Source organism: Anser brachyrhynchus (assembly GCF_964034855.1).
Source record: "Anser brachyrhynchus genome assembly, chromosome: W".
Lineage (NCBI taxonomy): Eukaryota > Metazoa > Chordata > Aves > Anseriformes > Anatidae > Anser > Anser brachyrhynchus.
Window position 1 is genome coordinate 19,593,512 of NC_137704.1, and position 24,058 is coordinate 19,617,569.

Genomic DNA, 24,058 nt, shown 5'->3' on the forward strand with positions numbered 1-24,058 from the left:
TCTAACAGTGACTGAATAAATGGTGCGTGTAATCCATATGTAGTCACAGTCTTTCTTAATTCTTTAATTAGGTCCCAGTGGAAGGCATTATATTCATTTGGACCGTTGGGTCGCACCTGCACCGGGAAAGCCATTCCTACCGGGTCCCCGTCCTTTAGCGCTTCCCGGCGCACCAGCTCCCATTGTTCCCGCGGGTCGAAAGCTCGGGCCCGCAGGGAAGCATTATCGGGGGCAGGCAAGGCGAGAGCCGAGGGGGTCAGCGGGGAGGGGCTCTGCGGCGGCGGTCCGCGGCCCTCTTCCTTGTCATCCCCCAGGTCTATCAAATTGCACTGCTCTGGTGACCTTGCAGGCTCTGATCTCGGTTCGGCTGCTGTTATTGCCTGGGCAGCAACGTTCTGTACTTTCTTTTCTGCCTGCCACGATCTTAAAGTCTCAGTCACCAGCCGCCACGTAGTCATCACCTCAGCAGCATTAGTATCCCCACTGGACGCTGCTTCCCATATTTTTTCCCCCACTTGGTCCCAAGTTTTTACATCAAATACTGTGGAAGCCATTGAGGGGAGCCCTTGTTTTCGCAAAAATTTCAATAATAGCTTTATCTTAAACGGAACATTTTTTACTCCCCTGTCTATTAGGAGTTGCGTTAGCAGTTTCACTATAGCCTCTTCCTCTGCCGAAAGGCTAGCTCCCACGATTAATGCCCAGCCGCTCACCTGTCCTTCAGGTGATGTCCCGGGGTTGAAGCTGCAGTCCAGCTGCGAGCTTGACTCGTTCGGCTGGGTTCCCTTCGGACACTCGTGCAGCGCTGCTCCTCCCCTATCACGTCGGGGTCACCATTTGAAGGGATGCAAGACACGGACTCCTGATGGCTCTTGAACAGGAGACGTTTATTACCCTTTTTCACTACTACATATACTTTCCCCGTAGCCCCACACGCTGTCCACATACCCGAATCTCTTACAATTGGTTAGAGACCCTCAGACACGCGCCTCGAGCCAGCCAGCAATTGGCCACTGCCCAAAGCTCATCTTTAACACTGTAGCCAATTTACTTTATCTCAACCTTGCTCAAGTTTTTGGTTCTACCGCTGTTTTCCTCATTATGTTTAACTCAGGGACATGTGAAACAGCACAAAGCTCCCTGCGAATTCCTTTCCCACAGGAGAAGGGGGGGATGTCGTCTTGTTATAAAGACATCTGTCCTCCCAAACAACTGCTACACATATTGAGGCCCTGCTTCCCAGGACGTGGCCAAACATCATTTGTTGATTGCAACATTCAGCAAGATTAATTTGTCATTAAACTGGGTGATTCTTACTGTAATAATATTGATATGGCATATAGCAATCATAGTAGTGATGTCATACAGTATTATATAGGAATTAAAATATCATACCATTTAAATCATGGGGTATTCTCACCCATCATTAAAGCTCCTTGAGGTACACACTAGACTTCCCCATCCTTCTGCATTACCCATGAAGTGCACCCAGATCCCTGAGCAAAAGCAATCCCAGGGATGGGTTTGCCTTTTCCCAAGGCAGAAATAACCGAGACTGTCTTACCCAGTATTTTTTTACATGGACTGGAGGGACTTTATCCCCATCTACAGTACGTAAAAGCTTTGATTGGGCAAGTCCAGCTGGACTGGCAAATCCCCTGGTGTTGACTAACCAGGTACCTTTTGCTAAATTATGGGTTTGCCTCTGCAGTGTCAGTTGCTGTATTCCACTGTTGTAACCACCCCCACAGGGTATTTGCCACCATCCATGAATCAGTATAGAGATACAGTACTGGCCACTTTTCTCATTCAGCAATGTCTAGTATCATAGACAGCACCTACTGCAGGGGTTGTTGGGTTAGCCGCAGCACCTGATGCAGGGGTTGGATCAGATCCATAGGCATTCTCTTCCCCTTGAGGGTGCTGAATAGTGTTGACTATTGTTTCATAGGTGCAGGCCAGACCCAACACAATGCAACAAACTATAACTGTGCCATTGCCAAGGTCAGGGCATACCTTTTTTATACATCCTTTCAGTTCTTTAGGATCCCACACTTTTTCATGTGTGAATTCCAAAAATATCCGAGGTGGCAATCATGATAAATACCTGTCCATATCCTCCCACTCACCTTGCCACCCGTAACTGTTTTGCCTCAGGGCAGATCTCTGGGAGATGTTCTTTAATAGTTGTTTAAACTGAAAAAAAAAAGAAACACATGTAGGAGACATAGCAATAGGATCATGCTAGTTTGAACATCCCAAAGATATTCAAAATTCTTAAGAGCTATTGTAACTAGCCTAGAGGAAAAGGGGAAGGTGAATGGGAAGGGGAAGGCATACAGCCTTTTCCCCCACCTAGGTTGGCTCCCCAAGAAAAAGTAGAGAGTGTACTTGTTAATAGTTTCTATAAGAAGGTTCCTGAAGTACAAGCATGATGGCAATAATGAATACAAATACCAGTTTAGGTTCATGACTGGTGTAACATGAGCATATGCTACATACAAACTGACAAATTCACAAACAACCGTAGGCCAGCCCTTAGAGTTGATAAACAATGAAGGGGTTAAGAAAAATAACCTTGAGAGCAAATAAATCAACATTATGGTGAGCAACTATTTAACCAACATAATGCTTATAACAAATTATATACAAGTTTGTTCTGCCATGCTCTGGTCAGATCTTATCCGAGACAGCCAGCATGGCTCCACCAAGGGCAAATCATGCCTGACCAATCTGATGGCCTTCTATGATGGAGTGACTGCATCAGTTGACAAGGGAAGACCGACTGATGTCATCAACCTGGACTTCTGCAAGGCTTTTGACATGGTCCCACATGACATGTGTCTACAAATTGGAGAGAGATGGATTTGAAGGGTGGATCATTCAGTGGATAAGGAATTGGCTTGAAGGTCTCACCCAGAGAGTGGTGGTCAAGTGTTCTACGTCCAGGTGGAGGCCGGTGACGAGTGGTGTCTCTCAGGGGTCTGTCTTGGGACCGGTACTGTTTAATACCTTTATCAATGACATAAACAGTGGGATCGAGTGCACCCTCAGCAAGTTTTCAGATGTGACATCAAGCTGAGTGGCACAGTTGGTAAAACAGAAGGAAGGGATGCCATCCAAAAGGACCTGGACAAGCTTGAGAAGTGGGCCTCTGTGAATCCAATGAGGTTCAACAAGTCCAAGTGCAAGGTGCTGCACCTGGTCAGGGCAATCCCAGACAGGAGTACCGACTGGCTGGAGAACTCATTGAGAGCAGCCCTGCAGAGAAGGAATTGGGAGTTCTAGTGGATGAAAAGCTCGACACAAGCTGTGTGCGTTGGCGGCCCGGAAGGCCAACTGCATCCTGGGCTGCATCAACAGAGGAGTGGCCAGCAGGTCGAGGGAGGTGATTGTCCCCCTCTACTCTGCCCTCGTGAGGCCCTACCTGGAGTACTGAGCCCAGGTCTGGAGCCCCCAGCACAAGAAGGATGTGGACCTGTTAGAATGGGTCCAGAGGATGGCTACAAAGATGATCAGAGGGCTGGAGCACCTCTCCTATCAAAGAAAGGCTGAGAGAGCAGGGGCTGTTCAGCCTAAAGAAGAGAAGGCTCGGGGTGACCTTATTGCAGCTTTTCAGTACTTGAAGGGGATTTATAAAAGAGATGGAGAACAACTTTTTGCTCGGGTAGACAATGACAGGACAAGGGGGAATGTTTTTTATGCACAGAATTACTATTTGAACTTATAATTAATACACAAAATATATGGAATATATGCACAATAGGGTGGCCATGGATCCATGCTTACACTGGCTATAATGGAAACACGCTTGAAACTTCCCCACCCACATTTCTAAGTTTGTCTGTAGTAGCATTATGAAACAATTTTAACTTTTCTAAACAGAAATGGGTTATAAAAGATGAGAACAAAGATCAGCGGATTCCGTCTCTAACAGGGAAAAGCAGAAACACCATTTCAATAGAATGCCAAATTGAAAACAGCACTGAGTATGCAACAGCCTCCCACATTACTATAGAATATGCTGGAAGTAAGCTTAAACACAACTTCAACCATATACATGCAAGAGTATCCTGGGGCAAGAGTGTTCTGGGCAGTAAGCTGGCTGAGCTTATCAGGAGGGCTTTAAACTAGATGTGAGGGGGAAGGGGATCCACCTCTGAGTGATGGAAGTATACCTGAAAACACTGTCACTCCAAGTAACAACAGGGAAATACTTGTGAACTGTCCCAAAGCAATCAGGAAGCGTTCTGGAAATTTGATGAGATCAGCAGAAAAATTTGATAAATTGATAAAGGAAATTTGATAGCCCAGCAGAAGTGCCTCTACACCAACGCCCACAGCATGTGAAACAAGCAAGAGGAATTGGAAACCATGGTGCAATTAGACAGATATGACCTGATTGCTATCACAGAAACGTGGTGGGATGGATCACATAACTGGAACATTGGAATAGAGGGCTACAAGCTCTTCAGAAGAGATAGGCAGGAAAGGAAGGGAGGGGGTGTTGCCCACTACATTAGGGAAGGGATTGATTGTGAAGAAATGCCTCTGAGAAACAAACACGGACAGGTTGAGAGCTTGTGGGTGAAAGTTAATGACCACACCAATAAAGGACAGCTTGTGGTTGGGGTCTACTACAGGCCACCTGATCAAGGGGAGCCTGTGGATGAGGCCTTATTGCTCCAACGAGAAGAAGTGTTGTGCTTGCACACTCTCATCCTGATGGGGGACTTTAACCACCCAGATGTCTGCTGGGAAAACTACACAGCAGGCTGTAAGCAATCCAGAAGATTCCTATAGTGCATTCAGGATAAATTCCTGGTCTAAGTATTAGACAAACCAATCAGAGGAGAAGCATTACTGGACCTGGTTCACACCAACGCGGATGAACTCATTAAAGAGGTCAAGATTGGAGGCAGTCTGGGCTGCAGTGACCACGCCCTGGTTGAGTTTGTGATCTCGAGGAATATGGGCCTGAGCAAAGTCAGGACCCTGAACTTCCGAAGAGCAAACTTCAAGCTATTTAAAGACCAGGTGGATTAGATCCCCTGGAACAATGTCTTTAGGTACAAAGGAGCTGAGCAGAGCTGGAGACGTTGTTTTTGATGTTTTCTTTAGAGCACAAGAGACGATGTTTTCCTTAGAGCACAAGAACTCTCCACCCCCCTGTGTGAGAAAGAGAGCAGGGAGGGCAGAAAACTGGGATGGCTGAGCAAGGACCTGTTGGTCAAACCAAGGTGCAAGAAGGAAATGAACACACAGTGGAAGCAGGAACATGTGGCCTGGGAAAAGCACAGGGATGATGTCTAGATGTGCAGGGATGGGATCAGGAAAGCCAAGGCACGGATGGAACTGAACTTGGCAAGGGATGCAAAGAATAACAGGAAGGGATTCTATAGGTACATTGCTCAGAAAAGAAAGGCCAAGAAGAGTGTACCCCCTCTGATGGATGAGAAGGGTGAACTAGTAACGACAGACATGGAGAAGGCTGAGGTACTCAACAACTTCTTTGCCTCAGTCTTCACTGATAGTCTGGCTTCCCAAGTTGTTGTGGTTTAACCTGGCTGGCAGCTAAGCAACACACAGACATTTGCTCACCCTCCCCCCTCCCTCTCTGGGATGGGGGAGAGAATTATAAAGAAATGAAAGCCTGTGGGTTGAGATAGAGACAGGTTATTAGGACAGAAAAGAAAGGAAAATAATAATAATAATGATAATAGTACTACTACTAATAATGTGTATGAAACAAGTGATGCACAGTGCAACTGCTCACCACCCGCTGACCGATGCCCAGCCTATCCCCGAACAGCCAGTCCCCCCACCCTGGCAAGACCCCTGTGCTGGGTCTGTCTGGGATGGAGTTACCTTTCCCTGCAGCAGCCCATACAGTGCTGTGCTCTGCACTCGTAGCTAGAACAGCATTGGTATCACTCCAGGGTTGTGTTTATTGCTGCATCGGACTGGCACCACATCAGGACTCCCTCCAAGCCTCCAAGAGCCAGCAGGCTGGGGGTGGGCAAGTGATGGAGAGGGGACATCACCAGGGCAGCTGACCTAAACCGACCAAAGGGATATTCCATACCACATGATGTCACACTCAGCAATAAAAAGGGGGTCTCTCGGGGGGGGAGGGGGGCTGTCCTCCAGAACAACCGTTACGCATTTTGAGGCCCTGCTTCCCAGGATGTGGCCGAACATCGCTCGTTGATGGGAAGTAGAGAATAACTTTTTTTCCCTTTCTCTCTGTGCTTCTGCATGGCCTTTGTTTTTTGTTGTGTTTTTTTTTTCCCTCTCCCTTTTCCCTTTAATTAAATCATCCATATCTCAAACCTTGAGATCTTTGTGTCGTATTTTCTCCCCCTTCCTCTTTGAGGAGGGGGGAGTGAGAGAGCAGCCGTGGTGGAACTCATCTGCCCACTCGAGAAAAACTACCACACCCCCCCATATTAATTGTTCAGCATGACATCAGATGGTATGGAATATCCCTTTGGCCAGTTTGGGTCAGCTGTCCTGGGCCTGTTCCCTCCCAGCTCCTGCTGCAACCCCAGCCTGCTCGCTGGCAGGACAGAGCGAGAAGCTGAAAAATCCTTGGCTTAGTGTAAGCACTGCTCTGCAACAATTAAAACATCAGTGTGTTATCAACATTATTCTCATCCTAAATCCCAAACACAGCATCATACCAGCTACTAGGAGGAAAATTAACTCTATCCTAGCCGAAACCAGGACACAAGTCTTTCGTTTCTCTGAACCTGTAGATGAGGGCTGGAGGAGTAAAGTCCCATCCACTAAGCAAAGAACAGGTTCGAGACCACCTGATGAATCTGAATAAGTACAAGTCAGTGGGGCCCTGATGACATGCATCCGAGGGTCCTGAAGGAACTGGCTGATGTAGTTGCCAAGCCTCTCTCCATCATATTTGAAAAGTCCTGGCAGTCAGGTGAAGTCCCTGGTGACTGGAAAAAGAGAAACATCATTGACATTTTTAAAAAGGGTAGAAAGAAGGACCTGGGGAAGTACAGACCAGTGAGCCTCACCTCTGTGCCTGGCAAGATCATGGAACAGGCCCTCCTGGAAGCAATGTCAAGGCACATGCAAGACAAAGGGGTGATCCAAGACAGCCACCATGGCTTCACCAAGGGCAAATCATGCCTGACCAATTTGACAGCAGAGGGATGCAAAAAAATGCATCCCTTTAAGATCCCTTCCAATCCAAGCCACTCTATGATTCTATGTCTGTCCCCATGGACATGAATGTTGGTATACTTTTACTATATTTCACTCAGTGCTCATAATATGCTCCTGGGCCAATTTCAAGACCCATTCCAGCATGGCACTCCAGTTCAAAATTGAAATTAAACAGCTATTTGTACCAACTCGGCCTCCTATTGAGCTAACTCCTCACATCTTCCATACAGGTCCTTACATAATTAAAAATATGGGATAACAAGCCCCAGTTGGTCTCTAAAAAGGGTAGAGATAGCTTTCCCAGGAGAGCCATCACATCAGTTGTTGGCACCACAGACAGGCCCTCCATCTCATGGTCTGACACCAGTTGCTGGCACTCACTGCCAGCCATCACTGCCTAGGGGTGTAGGACACATTATGGGATGCAGGGGAAGAGCAGTTTGGGATCACAAAGGATGTATGGGATGTTTAGAGGAGGAAACAAAGGTGGGAAAAAGGTGTGTGTGTGTGCAACAGTCTTTACCAAGAACTGGAGTGGGTTTGCAGCCTCAGGGACTTGTGTGTCCAGATGCCAGCAACTGGGGAGATTGGAATCCAGCAGCCAACTACTGGGCAGACTGAATATCTGAGCCCAGCTTCCAGAAGGATCCACCATGTAAATACGTATATATATATATATATATATTCTCACTGGTGGACCTTCATCCTATCCAGCCAGAGGGGGGAGCAGGATGAGGCTGTTGGTGCTATGTTCATATGAGTGCTCTGAGTGTCTGTGATCTGTGTAGCTGGCTATGTATATATGTGGTGTATATGTGTGCTCTGTGTGCATGTGCCTGTGCTTGCTGGGAATAAATTTTTAGCCTTGTTATTGGTTGGATCTAGGGACATGGAGCAGCAGCAGCCTCACATCTCTTTGGCTGTCAGATCTGGTAAAATATATTTTCCTCTAACAAAATCAGTGACACCTTAGGCACAAGAAATACTCTTACCCAGATCCTGGAAGCATGCTGAGATGCCATAAACCCATAATACACTTTCAGAAGGTAGAAGAAAAAGAGAGCTTATTCCCATAGGTGATAGTTTTTCTGTACTAACAAAAAGCTTTGCCTAACTTTCTTTAAAATGTTGTGCATCACATGTATTTGTTTCTTGATAGAGAATAAAAATTATGTGCAATAGAAGTTAATAATAATTATGGTGTGAAATGTTGCTAAGGTAGAAATGTCACGTATACTTTACTATGCTATCTGGGCAAGAACTAATTGGCTAAAGATGCAATACAAATAAATTTTGAGGTTGTCCTGGTTCCAGTTAGGACAGAGTTAAGTAGCTCATAGTAGCTGGTAGGGTGCTATGTTTTGGATTAGGATGAGAAGAGCGCTGATAACATGCTGATGTTTTAATTGTTGCAGAGCAGTGTTTACACCAGGCCAAGGACTTTTCGGCTTCTCGCTCTGTCCTGCCAGCGAGCAGGCTGGGGGTGCAGCAGGAGCTGGGAGGGGACAGACCCAGGACAGCTGACCCAAACTGGCCAAAGGGGTATTCCATACCATCTGACGTCATGCTAAACAATATATAGGGGTGGCTAGCCGGGGTGGGGGGGGCCGGCTGCTCGGGAATAGGCTGGGCATCGGTCAGCGGGTGGTGAGCAATTGCATTGTGCATCACTTGTTTTCTTACACATTATTATTGTTAATACTATTATCATTATCACTATTATTATTATTATTGTTATTATTATATTCCTTATATTCCTTATGTAAGGAATAGTCCAGCAATTCGTGCCACTAAGGGGTGTGAAGGGTTAACATTGAGGCCTGGGTTTAGGCGAGAAGAGAACAAAGGGATTTCTTCAGAGAAAAACTGCTGACTTTGCACGGACGTGCAGTAACTTCTGACAGCCGGCCAAGAGACCACTAGATAAGGAGGAAGAATACGAGCCTCCCTGTCCGAGCGGCCCCCGAGAAACCAACAGAGACTGATAAGCAGGTGCACCTGGGAGGACTTCGGATTCGGGAAACCAATTATAATAACCCTGCCTCTTCTAGAAGTAGTAATGAATATGTATTAGCCTAGGAGCATAAAAACCAGCCGCCTTACGTAACAGGTGTGCGTCCTGGTGGAGCAGAGACTCCCGGCGCACCCAGCGCTGTTTGCTTGCCTCTATTCATTTAATAAATTGTAAACTTTGATTGTAATCCTATTTGGGACTCAGTCATTTATAACACTTATATTATTATATTCCTGTCTTAATAAACTGTCTTTATCTCAACTCACAGGCTTCACTTTCCCGTTTCTCTCCCCCATCCCAGAGAGGGAGGGGGGAGGGTGAGCGAACGGCTGTGTGGTGTTTAGCTGCCAGCCGGGTTAAACCACAACAGTCCTTTTGGCGCCCAATGTGGGGCCCGAAGGGTTGAGATATCGACAAATCTGACCAGAGTGTGTTAAACTAAAATTGGTATAAGTATTGGACCTGCTTAATAGTTGCTAGTCACGATGTTGATTGCCTTAATCTCCAGTCTGCTGTACCTGTATTCCAAATTGAGTTTTATGGTGCGTTACTTTCTGTATGTGCTCCCTGTTGCACTGTTTATCCTTTCCGGGCCCTGGTTTAAGATTGTTATGGTACTGTGCGGTGTAGCAATGGCTTATGAAATGATGAAATATCTGGTCACGACTCTAACCTGGTATTTGTACTCAGCACTGACGTCGACTCTATACTTTGGAACCCATATCTCGGAAACTATTAGCAATTACACCTATTGCCTGTTTTCGTTAGGGAGCCAATCTGTGAAGGGGACAGGGGAAGACATGTTTCCCTACCTGTTCACTCTCCCTTTCTCCTTCACCACCACCCTCTTATCCCCCGAGCTAGTTACGGTGGTTCTCCGAGATGTTGAATATCCTTGGGATACTCAGACCAGCCTGCTCTTGTTGTTATGTCTCCTGAATGCGCTTCAGATTTTGTGGAGGGTTAAACAACTACTTAGGAATCTCATCCGGAGATCTGTCTTGAGGCGGGATAGTTGCGAGTGGCAGGGAGTGTGGGAGGATATGGGCAGGTTTCTAGAGCAGTGGTCACCTCCAGTGTTTTGGACATTCACCCCTGAACAGCTGCAAAATCCTAAAAAGCTGGCAGAATGCTTGAAAAAAAGGTGTCATGACTCTGGCAGTTCCAAAGAGACACAAATCACTGTAGCGTGCTGGGGTCTGGCTTGTGCCTATCGAGCTGCAATTGATGCTATTAGCAACCTAGCTCCAGCTCCTGCAGCCGCTCCAGCTCCAGCTCCTGCAGCCACTCCAGCTGCAGCTCCTGCAGCCGCTCCAGCTCCAGCTCCTGCAGCCGCTCCAGCTCCTGCAGCCGCTCCAGCTCCTGTAGCTGCTCCAGCTCCAGCTCCCGCAGCCACTCCAGCCCCTGCAGCAGCTCCAGCTCCTGCAGCTGCTCCCACTCCTGTGGCTGGGTCAGAGAAACGAGCTGTAGCAGTGCAAGTTGACCCCGCAGAGGGTATTCCAACCCCTGTGGCAGACCCTGTGTCTGGATTAGAGAAACGAGCTGTAGCAGTGCAAGTTGCCCCTGTAGACAAGGTGAAGAAATGGTATAGAGGCTCAGGTCGTTTACAACGCAAACAGTCTTCTGCTAAGTCTGGGCATAGTGAAGACGAGGCTGGGCCATCAAAGGTGCAGGAGACTGAAGATGAGGATGAGGATGTCGAAAAATCAACAGTAACTACCCGGACTCTACACCAGCCATCAAAAGTGCAGGAGACTGAAGATGAGGATGAGGGTGTTGAAAAATCAACAGTAACTACCCGGACTCTATACCAGCGTGAGCTACGAGATGTGCGAAAAGATTTTGGTCGCTGTATAGGTGAGCAGCTTGTCACCTGGCTGCTCCGGTGCTGGGACGCTGGAGCCAATTATGTGGAATTAGAGGGCAAGGAAGCCAGGCGGCTGGGATCCCTTGCTAGGGACGCATGCATTGACAAAGCAATTGGAGATGGAGCACGATCTCGCAGTCTCTGGAGGCGTCTCCTGTCAGCTGTGCAGGAAAGGTATCCCTTCAAGGAAGAACTTGTATGTCTACCAGGCAAATGGACCACCATGGAGAAGGGAATTCAGTACCTGAGGGAATTGGCCGTACGGGAAGTAATTTATAAGGACCTAGACGACGCACAAACATCCACAGATCCAGATGCAGTCCAGTGTACACCACCTATGTGGCGGAAGTTTGTACGGAGTGCACCATCATCATATGCCAGCTCATTGGCAATAATAGCCTGGAAAGCGGAGGAGAATCCCCCAGTGAATGAAGTGGCTAAATTACTCCGGCAGTACGAAGGAAATCTCTCCTCTTCCCTACAGGCCTGTGTCTCGGCTGTGGAGAAACTCTCTGAAGAGGTCCACCAACTTAAAGAGAATTTATCTTCCCCTCCACCTGAACGAACCAGTGTCCACCAGCTAAAAGAGAATGCTTTGGAGAAACTTTCTGAAAAGATCCACCAACTTGAAGAGAGATTATTTTCCTCCCCACCTGTACAAACCAGTGTCTCAGCTATTAGGGGTAAACGTTCATCTATGCAAGGAAGACAATATGGTGGGCACACACACCGCGCCACCCTGTGGTTTTACCTACGTGACCATGGAGAGGACATGAGAAAATGGGATGGAAAATCTACTGCGACCCTAGAGGCACGGGTACGTGAATTGCAAAGGAAAACAAGTGGGAAAAAGGAATTCTCTGAAAAGTTTGCTGCTCCAACTTCCAGCAAGCAGTCCTTTAGACACAGAAACGAAGATTCTGACCAGGACTAGAGGGGCCCTGCCTCCAGCCAGGGGGAGGAAAGGGACAATCGAGTTTATTGGACTGTGTGGATTCGATGGCCTGGCACGTCAGACGCACAGAAGTATAAGGCTTTGGTAGACACCGGTGCACAATGTACTCTAATGCCATCAAGCTATAAAGGGCCAGAGCCCATCTGTATTTATGGTGTGACAGGGGGATCCCAGCAGTTAACTGTATTGGAGGCTGAAGTGAGTCTAACCGGTAATGAGTGGCAAAAGCACCGTATTGTGACTGGCCCAGATGCTCCGTGCATCCTTGGCATAGACTATCTTAGAAGAGGATATTTCAAGGACCCAAAAGGGTTCCGCTGGGCTTTTGGCATAGCTGCCTTGGAGACAGAGGACATTAAACAGTTGTCTACCTTGCCTGGTCTCTCAGAGGACCCTTCTGTTGTGGGGTTGCTGAGGGTTGAAGAACAGCAAGTGCCAATAATCGCTACCACAACTGTGCACCGGCGGCAATATCGCACCAACCGAGACTCCCTGAGTCCCATCCATAAGCTAATTCGTCAACTGGAGAGCCAAGGAGTGATCAGCAAGACTCATTCACCTTTTAATAGTCCCATATGGCCAGTGCGAAAGTCTAATGGTGAGTGGAGACTAACAGTGGACTATCGTGGCCTGAACGAAGTCACGCCACCACTGAGTGCTGCAGTGCCGGACATGCTAGAACTCCAGTATGAACTGGAATCAAAGGCAGCCAAGTGGTATGCCACAATTGATATCGCTAATGCATTTTTCTCCATCCCTCTAGCAGCACAGTGCAGGCCACAGTTTGCTTTTACTTGGAGGGGAGTCCAATATACTTGGAATCGGCTGCCCCAGGGGTGGAAACACAGCCCTACCATTTGCCATGGACTGATCCAGTCTGCGCTGGAGCAGGGGGAAGCTCCTGAACACCTGCAGTACATTGATGACATCATTGTGTGGGGTGACACTGCAGAGGAAGTTTTCGAGAAAGGGAAGAAAATAGTCCAAATCCTTCTGAAGGCCGGTTTTGCCATAAAACAGAATAAAGTTAAAGGACCTGCACGAGAGATCCAGTTTTTAGGAATAAAATGGCAAGATGGACGCCGTCAAATCCCAATGGATGTGATCAACAAGATAACAGCTATGTCTCCACCAACTAGCAAAAAAGAAACACAAACTTTCCTAGGTGTCGTGGGGTTTTGGAGAATGCATATTCCAAATTACAGTCTGATTGTAAACCCGCTCTACCAAATAACCCGTAAGAAGAATGCTTTTGAATGGGGCCCTGAGCAACGACAAGCCTTTGAACAAATTAAGCAGGAAATAGTTCATGCAGTAGCCCTCGGGCCAGTCCGAACAGGACCAGATGTAAAGAACGTGCTCTACACCGCAGCCGGGGAGAATGGTCCCACCTGGAGCCTCTGGCAGAAAGAACCTGGGGAAACTCGAGGTCGACCCCTGGGGTTTTGGAGTCGGGGATACAGAGGATCTGAAGCCCGCTATACTCCAACTGAAAAGGAGATATTGGCAGCATATGAAGGAGTTCGATCTGCTTCGGAAGTGGTCGGTACTGAAGCGCAGCTCCTCCTGGCACCCCGACTGCCGGTACTAGGCTGGATGTTCAAAGGAAGGGTCCCCTCTACACATCATGCAACTGATGCTACATGGAGCAAGTGGGTTGCACTGATTACTCAGTGAGCTCGAATAGGAAACCCCAGTCGCCCAGGAATCTTGGAGGTGATTATGGACTGGCCAGAAAGCAAATACTTTGGGATATCATCAGAGGAGGAGGTGGTTCGTGCTGAAGAAGCCCCACTGTACAACAAGCTACCGGAAAATGAGAAGAAATATGCCTTGTTCACTGACGGGTCCTGTCGTATTGTGGGAAAGCATCGGAGATGGAAAGCTGCTGTATGGAGTCCTACACGACGAGTTGCAGAAGCTGCTGAGGGAGAAGGTGAATTGAGTCAGTTTGCAGAAGTGAAAGCCATTCAGCTGGCTTTAGATATTGCTGAATGAGAAAAGTGGCCAGTTTTCTATCTCTGTACTGATTCATAGATGGTAGCAAATGCCCTGTGGGGGTGGTTACAGCAATGGAAGCAGAACAACTGGCAGCGCAGGGGCAAGCCCATCTGGGCTGCGGCATTGTGGCAAGATATTGCTGCCCGGGTAGAGAACCTGGTTGTAAAGGTACGCCATGTAGATGCTCATGTGCCCAAGAATCGAGCTACTGAAGAACATCAAAACAACTGGCCCAGAAGGACAGGGGAGAGAATAGGAAAAGCAAAAGCAAGAAAACTCTAGATCAATATAAAGACAGCTTAATAAGCAAAGGAAAGAGGAAAATGAAAGAAAAAAAAATCACAAAACAAGTGATGCAAAGGCAATCACTCATCAACTCTCACAAGTAAACCAATGCCCAGCCAGTCTCTGAGCAATGGCTACCTCCCTGCAAAAAAAAACAACTCCCTTCAGTTTTTATTGCTGAGCATGATGTCATATGGCATGGAATATCCCTCTGGTCAATTTGAGTCAGCTGTCCAGGTTGTGTCCCCTCCCAGCTTCATGTCCACCCCCAGCCTACTTGCTGCAGGGGCAAAAAGTGGGAAAAAGAATAGGCCTTAATGCTGTGCAAGCACTGTTCAGCAATACCCAAAACACTGGTGTGTTATCAGCAGTTTCAGTCACAAATCCAAAACACAGGACCATGTGGGCTGCTATAAAGAAAATTAGCTCCATCCCAGCCAGACCCACTACGCCTTGGTAAAGTGTTTCAGTGTTAAATACCTTATTTTTTTTTCATTTCAATTTAAGGCAGTTACTTACATTCTGATATTTCTGAGTTTAAAGTCCATTGATTTTGTGGCATCTTTCTCTAACACAGTGTATACTCCCTTAAGCTGACTTAGGCAAACTTAAGTGCTTCAGTAAGGAATATAGTCTAATACAGCTTTTTTTGTAGACTTTGAAGCTGTTTTCTTGTCTGAACACCTTATGCATTTTTTTTAAGTCTAGGGGAGGAATAAAAGTTTATTCTGTCTTTAATCCCTGAGATTTTGAGGTATTTTCCTATGGTGTTTGAGAGAGGGACTAGTGGAAGTGCCTCATCTAGTCTCTGCTGCTTCAGTCTGGTTCCAAATGGAAATGGAGTTTCTATGTGCAATAGTCAATCCCAACACTTACTTGGTGGGTGTCCTGGTTTTGGCTGAGATAGATTTAATTTTCTTCCTAGTAGCTGGTATGGTGCTGTGTTTTGGATTTAGAATGAAAATAATGTTGATAACACACTGAAGTTTCAGTTGTTGCTGAGCAGTGCTTACACTAAGTCAAGGACTTTCCAGCTTCTCATACTGCCCTGACAGCAAGGAGGCTAGAGATGCACCAGAAGCTCTGAGAATCAGGACAGCTGACCCAAACTGACCAAAGGAATATTCCATACCATATGACATCATGCTGAACAATAAGAGCAGGGGGGAATTGGCCGGGGGAGCTGCTGTTGCTCAGGGATTGGCTAGGCATCAGTCGGCCAGTGGTGAACAATTGTGTTGTGCATCACTTGGCCTCCCTTCTCCTCTCCTCCCCTCCCCTCCCCTCCTTTATCTCAACCCACAAGTTCTCACACTTTTATCTTTTTCAATTTTCTCTCCCATCGCACTGTGTGTGTGAGCAAATGGCTGCGTGATGCTTAGCTGCCTGCCAAGTTAAACCACAACAGTGGGCCAAAGGAGCAGCTCCAGGAAACCCGTGCAGATCCGCTGAGGGGATGTCTTGGCTGCCCAGTGTTGCTCACCCTGGGGGGGGGGGGGGGGGGGGGCAGCCATAAAATAATCCCTAGGCCCAAGGTCTCTAGCTGACCAACTGTGGCTCAGATGCTGGCTCTTGGCCAACACAGCTCTTCAAGCGTGAACTGATTTGACAGCTACTGTAGCCACCTTGCTCTGATATATCCACACAAGGACTCTCCTTTCAAGCTTTTCCTTCCTTCATGAGCAAACTGTTTTCATGCTAATCTCAACTTATTTTACTCTTGCAGGGTGCTGAAGAAATTTCCAAGCCTGGTACAACATCCTCGTCAGACATGACCCCACAATCCTCCCTAGCATAATAGTGCATAATTGCATATGTGTGAATCTAAAGAGGAGAAAGCAGGTGAATTGCTTCCTCTTTCCAACACATTTGGCTGTGGAGTTGTAATGCTCAGAGTGCAGTTTTTCACTCAGCAGCCACTACTTTCTTTTGCCACTCTGTGAACATGTAGACTCCAGCGATAACACATTATTATTTTTTTAAATGAACATGACCCACCTAAACAAACAGCTTGGTCATTAATCATTTCAACTAAAGTATGATATCAAAAGGAGTGCACTGTCTCCAGCTGGGGGATGCCTTCCTCATGGAGGCATGTGTTCTCTGTGCAGCTGCATGCCAAGCCTTCCTAAATATGCTCTAATGCCACTTTTAACTGTGTAGGAAGACTAAGAAATGCATGTGTGTTTGTTAGGGGTCTCTGATTTTACACAGGAAAAACCTTAAACAAACAACCCCGCCCACACTACACTAAACGGTAACGTGGTCTAGGCTGGGTTCACTGCCACGCTGCGCTGGTCATGGGCGCCCCTCAGGCCGGACCGCACCCTGCCCCCTCACATGGGAGTTGCAGAAGGCACCAGGAGCGGTACCGGTACCGACACCGGCCCCAGCGCCCGTTTGCTGCGGCAGGCGGATACCTGCTGCCCTCGGCTCGGTCAGTATCCGATGCGGCAAGGAGGCCGCTTGCGCCCTTCCTGCCGCCATAGCATGGTGGTGCTGTCCCCTTCCAGCCGCTACTCCTCCTCCTTGCTCTGTCCCAGGGCGCAGGACTGACATCACACCCAGGATTTCCATCTGACTGAGGGGAAGAGGAGGAGATTGAGCGGAGCGGCAGCGTGATGGCGGTGGTCGGAAGGACTTAAGAAGCGGCGGCACAGCACAGCGCTTACTGTTTTTTCCCAGGCTCCTCCCTGCTTGGGGGGGGGGGGGGGGGGGAGCGAGGGGCGGCTCTATTGTTCGAATCGGTGGGGGCTGCGGGCGATCCCACTGTGCAGGGCTGTGAGGAGCCGGCGGTCTAGGCCCTGCGGCGGTCACGGGAGCAGTCTTCGGCTATAGGTTGCAGCACAAACCTCTTCGTGGAGTGTAGCTCTGTCTCGGGCTAGGGAGGCCGGCACGAACACACACACGCACGTAGGTAGGCAGAGGTCCGTCATGGTTCCTTTCCTTCTCTCGTCTGGAGTTGTGCGGTGGCTTTTGAAGATGGATGGGGAGGTGGCTGGTACTGAGGACAGGGGGCTGGATACCTACTGCGGATCTGGGCTCCTGGGCCTGCTCGCTGTTATCCGACGGGGGAGGGAGCTGTGAGAGCCGAGGCAGCTAACTGGGATTGAGGCTTTTTCACTGGCTCCTGTGGGGGGAGCTTGTGACGAACCGGCTGGGAGCGCGGCCTTCGCTCTTCTCCGCCCGTGGGGGGCGCTGGGGGAAGTGAGCATGGAGGACTGCGGCGGCCTTGGTGACTCTGCCAGGGAGCCTTGACCAGGAACAGCGCCTGCGCGGGTCGCGCCACCAGCGGAGTGCTGTCTCCGGGGGGCTAGAAGCGAATCCACGGGGGGTAGGGATGCAGTTCTGGCCTCGGCTTTTCCCGGGAACGCCTTGGGAGCGGTCGGTCACGGGAGGCCGCGAGAGCGTGGTTGGGGCACGGGGAGGATCGCTGCGGAGAAGGGAGCTGGCGACAAGGAGAGACTTTCGTGACGCTAAATAGGTATCGCCAGGGGTTCCGAGAGTACCAGACATGGAGGCAGGCAGCAAGGTGTTTGTCTGCGCCCTGGGCGCGGGAGGACAGATAGTGGGGAGCTAGGCCCTGTTGGACGCCAGCTCCTGGTTCTTGAGAAACCACTAAGCTGCCTGGCTCACTGCCGTTGGGGCCCTGGCTTCGCTTTGCGGCCGCTTTGGGGTTACAAGGTTTCTTCCTATCATTTTTCTTCCGTCATCGCCTTTGTTTGCTGGCTGGAATTACCTTTCTGTCCGAAATAGTGCCTGAGCACAGGGCTTTTTCCACCTCAGAACGAGACAGCCCTCACCCCCATCTTAGGCTGTGGGTCGGGTCGTTAGAAGGGAGCAGTTCGAGGCAGGCAACCTGCAGATGAGCCACTAACTGCTTTCATGCCACTAAATCAGTGAGAGGCACAGCTCTTTAGCTGATTATCAGTGAGTTCATACTTGCACTACATTTAAAGTGAGTCTAAACTTCTTGTAGGTGTATCTGACACTAGTGAACTGATTGAAGATGTTCGTGTATGTGAAATGACAGTCATTCCACCTGTGGGATCTTGTTGGCTTGGTGTAGTTGAGCTGTGTTTTTTTTTTTTGTTTGTTTTGGTTCTTTTTTGTTTTTAATTGGGACAGTCCTTATTTTCCAGCCTCTGCCACCAACTGGATGTAAACATTATGTCTGTGTCTGGAAATGCTTCTGATATTTTTTTGTGCATGAAATAATTTCACTTTTCAGATCTTAGCAGAGCATTAATATCCGTAGTTTATATTTATGCATTTGGGGAGGCTGTTTTCCTTTAAAACTTAGATCTGGTTGTTCTTAAGATAGTACTATCGCAAAAATCATGCCACCTGGTATAGTGCAGATACACAGTAAGCCATTCTTCTCAACCCAAAATACTTAAAAGAATAGCATTTTCAAAGCTGGTCTGTGGGCAGACCAGCAACTATTCTGCAGCTAGTGGTTCTGCAGAACTTGTAGTACAATCAATGAAAAGTTGCATAAAGGAAAATATAATGGTTGGGACCTGATAGTTTTTTGCCCAACTGCAAAAAAGGTCTTTTCTTCGGTGCATTTCATGTATTTCACTTAGTTATTTAAATTTTTCAGTGTAGTATAACAAAGTATATTTTTCAGTTAAAATGTGTCAAATGTGAGATATACCCTTTTAGCATTGGTGTGACAGGACAGGTGATTTTCAGTATCTTTCAGTTGTAACCATCAAATATTTCCAATTGTGTCAACATGTTGCTTTATTACTTTAGGTAATTTGGGAAAAAAAACTTGAATGCATGCAAAGAACGGTTGAGTAAACACATCACCTGGAAAACACAGAGTACCAGGAAGTGGATTCTTGACATCCACCTTGTAACCTGAGTGACTTCTATTTATCTTTTAAACTTCTTAATATTTACAATGAATGGGCACAGTGATGAAGAACGTGTAAGAAACAGTAGTGGAGAGTCAAGGTAAGCACTTTGTTGTTTCAGTCCTTGGTTATGTATTCTCTTATATTTTGTTTAATAGAACTGCTTTACCTTTTAATTTTGTGCCAAAACTTCCTAATGAGCAAGCAGGCCATATTTAGGAGGACTGGCTATGCTTTATGTCTGCTTAATCTGCTTGTTAGTTTCATATAGCTTTGTTTAATAACTGTAATAATCATGGATATACCTTACATAATAGAACTTAACTAGTATTAAAACTGTATCAGTGTCCGTTACTCTTTTTTCCTCAAAAGTTGCCTTAAGTGTCAAAAGCTGAAACAAATTGGATTGAAATCTTAAAATAAGACTCATGTCTATGAAGTGCAGGGCATGCATGCATAGTATATGCTGTATAAGCCCCGAACTGGACTATCTCTAAAGCTGGAACAATGAGCTGTTAATTCTAGTTTTTGATATGTGCTACTTTATGAGGCTTCCTTCTTTGTTGAGCTGTGAAAGCAGTATAATGGAAAGTGTTAAATTTGTTTGGTTTCCAAAGTGGAAGTACAACTTTCCCAGCTGTTTTCCTAATTAAAAAATAACTTTAAAAAATCTACTCACTATGTAGCATAGTGAGTAATGGGGTGGGAAGAAGGGGAAGAGAGAAATGTTTAGCTGATATTAGGTGCAAATCTCTAGGAAACTTATGAGCAGTAAAACTAAAGAAACTTTTGACAACTCTTGTGTATTTTTTTTGATGTCAATATTCTTGTTATACCTAGGAATATTCTAGAAAGATAGTAAACTTTGGATCTTGTGAATAAATTGTCAACTCTAATTTATTTATTTTAAATAAAGATCTCTGCTTCCAGTAAAGATGGTACTTGTCTAATTAGCAAACAAATGTTTGTTTCTAGTAAGTGGCAAAACATTCCCAGTTATATAAAACAAATAAACAAAAAAAGCTTTGTCAGTTGAGTAGAGAAATACGAACAAAATAAAATAGTGTGAATAAAGCTAATCTTCTGAACTTTTAGAGAATTATAAATAAGACCTTCAACAAACATTAATTTTTTGGGGACAACTCTGTTGACCTTGTATTTATGAAGGTTTTTACTACTTGAAAAAAGCCACCTAGCTAAAAATAATGTAGGAAAATTACTTCATATCAAGCTATGACCACTTTGATATAAAAATACCGGTATATCAAAGTTATTTAAAAGCTGTAGCAATTCTCATAAGACTAAACCAACTAAATATCATTAAAGTTTCCTGAACAACTTTATTAAAAGTAAATATCAGCAAATTACTTGAAACTTGATAGTTGCTGGTGAAGTGAGACTTTGTTCTGCATTTTAAATGTGCTGTTGAGCTATTTTAAAGCTTAAAAAAGTAAATGTTAAAACTTTTTCCCTAGTTTTTTATTAATCATTAACCCTGTAGCCTACTGAATTCACAGGCAGATCTCAGAAAGCATATTTGCATGTTTACTGTTCGCAATCAGGAAACTCCGTACATGAAGAGTGAAATTTCCTGTTTTAAAGAATTGAGCCTTTTTCTGTCGAGCCTATTTACATTATTAAAATAATTATTACAAAAGGAGTTTACATTGTTTTAAAGAAACTCTTATAATGAATTGCAGAAGTTGTGGAAAGCTTGTAATATCCTCAGCAATAGGAGGGCTAGAGAAGGGGCTAATTGGAAACCTTAGATTTTATATAAACGGTCAGCACTGTGGTAAGGAACTGTAGCTGTCTTCCATTCCCTGTGACTGGCAGTGAAAAGGCATTTTTGAAGCATGTGGGAAAGAAATGGCCAATTTGCCATGCTCCTGTGTTTCTTTCCACTCTTGAATCTCTTCATCTGTTTGGTAGATGACCAGAAATCTTTCCATTGCTGCAGATGCTGAGCCTGAAGTTTTGTTTTGCTACAAGTAGAAGTGAATCTGTTGTATTTTCACAGTTGAGTAATTGTTGCACTGTTTGGACTTTCCTTGGCCATGTCAGCAACCTCTGAAGCTATAAATGTGTTAGTACCAAGCACGATGAAGATTGTGGACTGACATAAATACTAAACTAATCTTGCTGCTAGAATTTGTGTAATAATTACAGTGAATCTACTCTTCAGCTTTTTCTTTATTATAAATCATTGTTTTTGATTGTTTTTAGTAGTTCTAGGTGAAATATCACAGATAACGTTCATCTGGATAGCAAGTAAATATAAGCAGAAAACTTGATAGCAATACTCCAAGAAACTTTTAAAGTTAAGCAAAGTGTTTTTGTGTATGTTCTTGAAAGCATTCTGTTGCAAACTTGAATAGGAGTAAATACATATTAGTTACCTAGTAATAAGAACAGGGAATGCAGAAGTGAAACGTTGCCAATTGAATAGCAACCTGACTTCCCATCTCTTTGATTCTACTATGTTTCCTGTAGAACAAGACATGAAGCACTTGAGCAGACCTACTCTGTAGGTAAAAAGGAGTATGCTCAGTACACCCCATCTAGAAAGTAGCTGGCTGGGGTGCATTGTACTTCCTTTTTTTAGTAAGCAGAAAGTGGCTTCATGCACCAAATATCCTTATCATTATTTACATTCTTGAAAGCTGATGTTAATACAATGCAGTAATTTCTGTGGATTTAATTTGCTTTGTTGATTTAATAGTCTGTGGACCACAAAAGACAGTTAAGTAAAACCAGCTCTTTGTTAGCAGGCTTGAATTTTCTGTATAAACTCATATCTTCCACAGAAGATTAAAAAGATAAATTGAAAGCCACTACTCTAGGATCCTGCTTTCAAGAAAACAGTGATTCTGCGAGCATACTTACAGAAGTATTCTCATCTATTGGTTTCTTTTTGGTAGATGTCTGATAGGAAATAATAATAAAAATTAAAAACTGTGCATGTATATAGAGGAAAAAAGTGTGCATGTATAGAGAATTGTGTTGTGTTTATGTGGCAAGGTGTTGGTAGCAGGGTGCTGCTGGGGTGGCCTCTGAGAAGAGACCAGGGCTGTCCCTGTGCTGGACAAAGTCAGTCCCAGCTGGCTTGGCAATGGAACCATTTTTCTTGGTTTCTCACTATCCTACTCAAATTTTAATTGGCAGTAAATTACATTCGTTTTCACCAAGTTGAGTCTGTTTTGCTCATGACGGTGATTGGTAAGTGATCTCTGTGTCTGTATCTTGACCCACAAGCTCTTCCATCTTATTTTCTCACCCTTCCCTGTTGAGGAGGGGGGAGTAAGAGAGTGGCTGGGTGGAGGTCTGGCAGACAGCCAAGCTTAACCCACCACCACAAGAGTATATACCTTAAAGTATGGATATATCCATATATTTTAATGCAGAAGACTCCTGAGATCAGAAAAAATACCTGAAAGGTAAAGGAAACTGTACATAGAACTTCATGTGAAGGGCTAGTGGATGAAGCAAGCTCTTTGCTTTTGTTAGTAATAGTCTTCTCTTTGATTAGCAAGTTGTGATTTTTACCAAGAAAATTTGTCATGGAATTAAGCATTATCAGATATTTTGGTCTAAGTTTAAAAAAAAAAAACCACATCGCTTCTCTTCATCTTACAGTTTAGACAGAATATTAATCAAAAAAAACCCCACAAGTATTTGTCTAGAACCTTTTTCTGTTAAAAGAAGAAATTCTAAATTGATGATACAGCTTTCATTGTGCATGTGGACTCTAGTTTGGCTTTGGGATTCCTGCTGAATTTTTCCAACTCCCAAATGTTGGGATGCGTCACTCTTGAGCTTAGAGGAGGTGATCCTTGAATATTAACCAGCTTTCTTGGGCCCCTCTTCCCCCCAGGGCATTATTCCATGGGATTCTACCAAGCGGATCCCTGAAGAGGCCAAAGTCCAGGGTAGCAAGCTTGCTGTGCATCCTCTCTCTCTGCCTTAAGGGTATTGAACTCCACCACTTCATGGTCACTGCAGCCAAGGCTGCCCTTGAGTTTCACATTCTCCACCAGCATCTCCTTGTTGGTGAGAATGAGGTGCAGCATAGCACCTCTCCTTGTTGGCTCCTCTATCACTTGGAGAAGGAAGTTATCATCAATGCATTCCAGGAACCTCTTGGATTGCCTATGCCCTGCTGTGCTGTCCCTCCAACAGTTATCAGGGTGATTGAAGGGTTAGCATCTAAATTATTAAGGTTTAATCTGAATTAAATCTGTGGTGGTTTTACCCAAATGGGCATCTGAACTTCACCACAACCGCTCTCTTACTTCCGCTTCTTGAAGGGAAAGGGGAGAAAACATGATGGAAAGGGCTCAAGGATTGAGATAAGGACAGAGAGATCACTCAATTATCGCCACAGGCAAAACAGACTCAGCATAGGGCGATTAAGGTAATTTATTACCTATTACTAACAAGCTAGAGCAGTGAGAAACTAAAAACAACTTCCTCCAAACAACCCTCTTCTATGTCCTCCCCCCAAGCAATGCAGGGGAATGGGAAATGGGGGTTGTGGTCAGTCCGTAACACCTTGTCTCCATCGGTCCTTCATGGTCACTCTATTCCCCTGCTCCAGTGTGGGGTCCCTTCCCCACGGGTGGCAGCTTCTACCAGATCACCTGCTCCTGCATGGGCTCCTTTCCATGGACTATAGGTCTGGTCCGGAGTCTGCTCTGGAGGGGGTTCTCCATAGGCCACAGCCTCCTTCAGGTCAGATCCACATGCTCCCCTGTGGGCTCCTCCATGGGCTGCAGTGTGGAGATCTGCTCTGCCATGGTGCCCATGGGCTGCAGGGGGACAACCTGCTCCACCATGGTCCTCTCCACAGGCCGCAGGGGAACTTCAGCTCCGGTGCCTGGAGC

At 46.0% G+C, this 24,058-nt stretch overlaps 2 protein-coding genes across 7 annotated transcripts in view; one reads left to right on the forward strand and one right to left on the reverse strand.

The window, feature by feature from the left end:
- Nucleotides 1-11,148: 11,148 nt before the first annotated feature.
- LOC308184721 (uncharacterized protein) overlaps nucleotides 11,149-24,058 on the reverse strand; it is a 155,403-nt gene continuing 142,493 nt past the window's right edge. Inside the window, exon 2 of the mRNA XM_080572095.1 lies at nucleotides 11,149-12,395. The gene's annotated coding sequence lies outside the window, so the exon portion shown is untranslated. The remainder of the gene's footprint in view (nucleotides 12,396-24,058) is intronic.
- The window catches only part of LOC308184711 (chromodomain-helicase-DNA-binding protein 1-like), a 76,846-nt gene continuing 68,625 nt past the window's right edge, over nucleotides 15,838-24,058 (forward strand). Inside the window, exons 1-3 of one of the 6 annotated variants that reach the window (XM_080572046.1) lie at nucleotides 15,838-16,747; nucleotides 16,854-17,227; nucleotides 19,072-19,275. In XM_080572046.1, the coding sequence (XP_080428172.1) occupies nucleotides 19,223-19,275 (53 nt within the window). In that variant the 5' untranslated portion in view covers nucleotides 15,838-16,747; nucleotides 16,854-17,227; nucleotides 19,072-19,222. The other 5 variants (XM_080572051.1, XM_080572048.1, XM_080572049.1 and 2 more) reach the window with 5 other exon arrangements.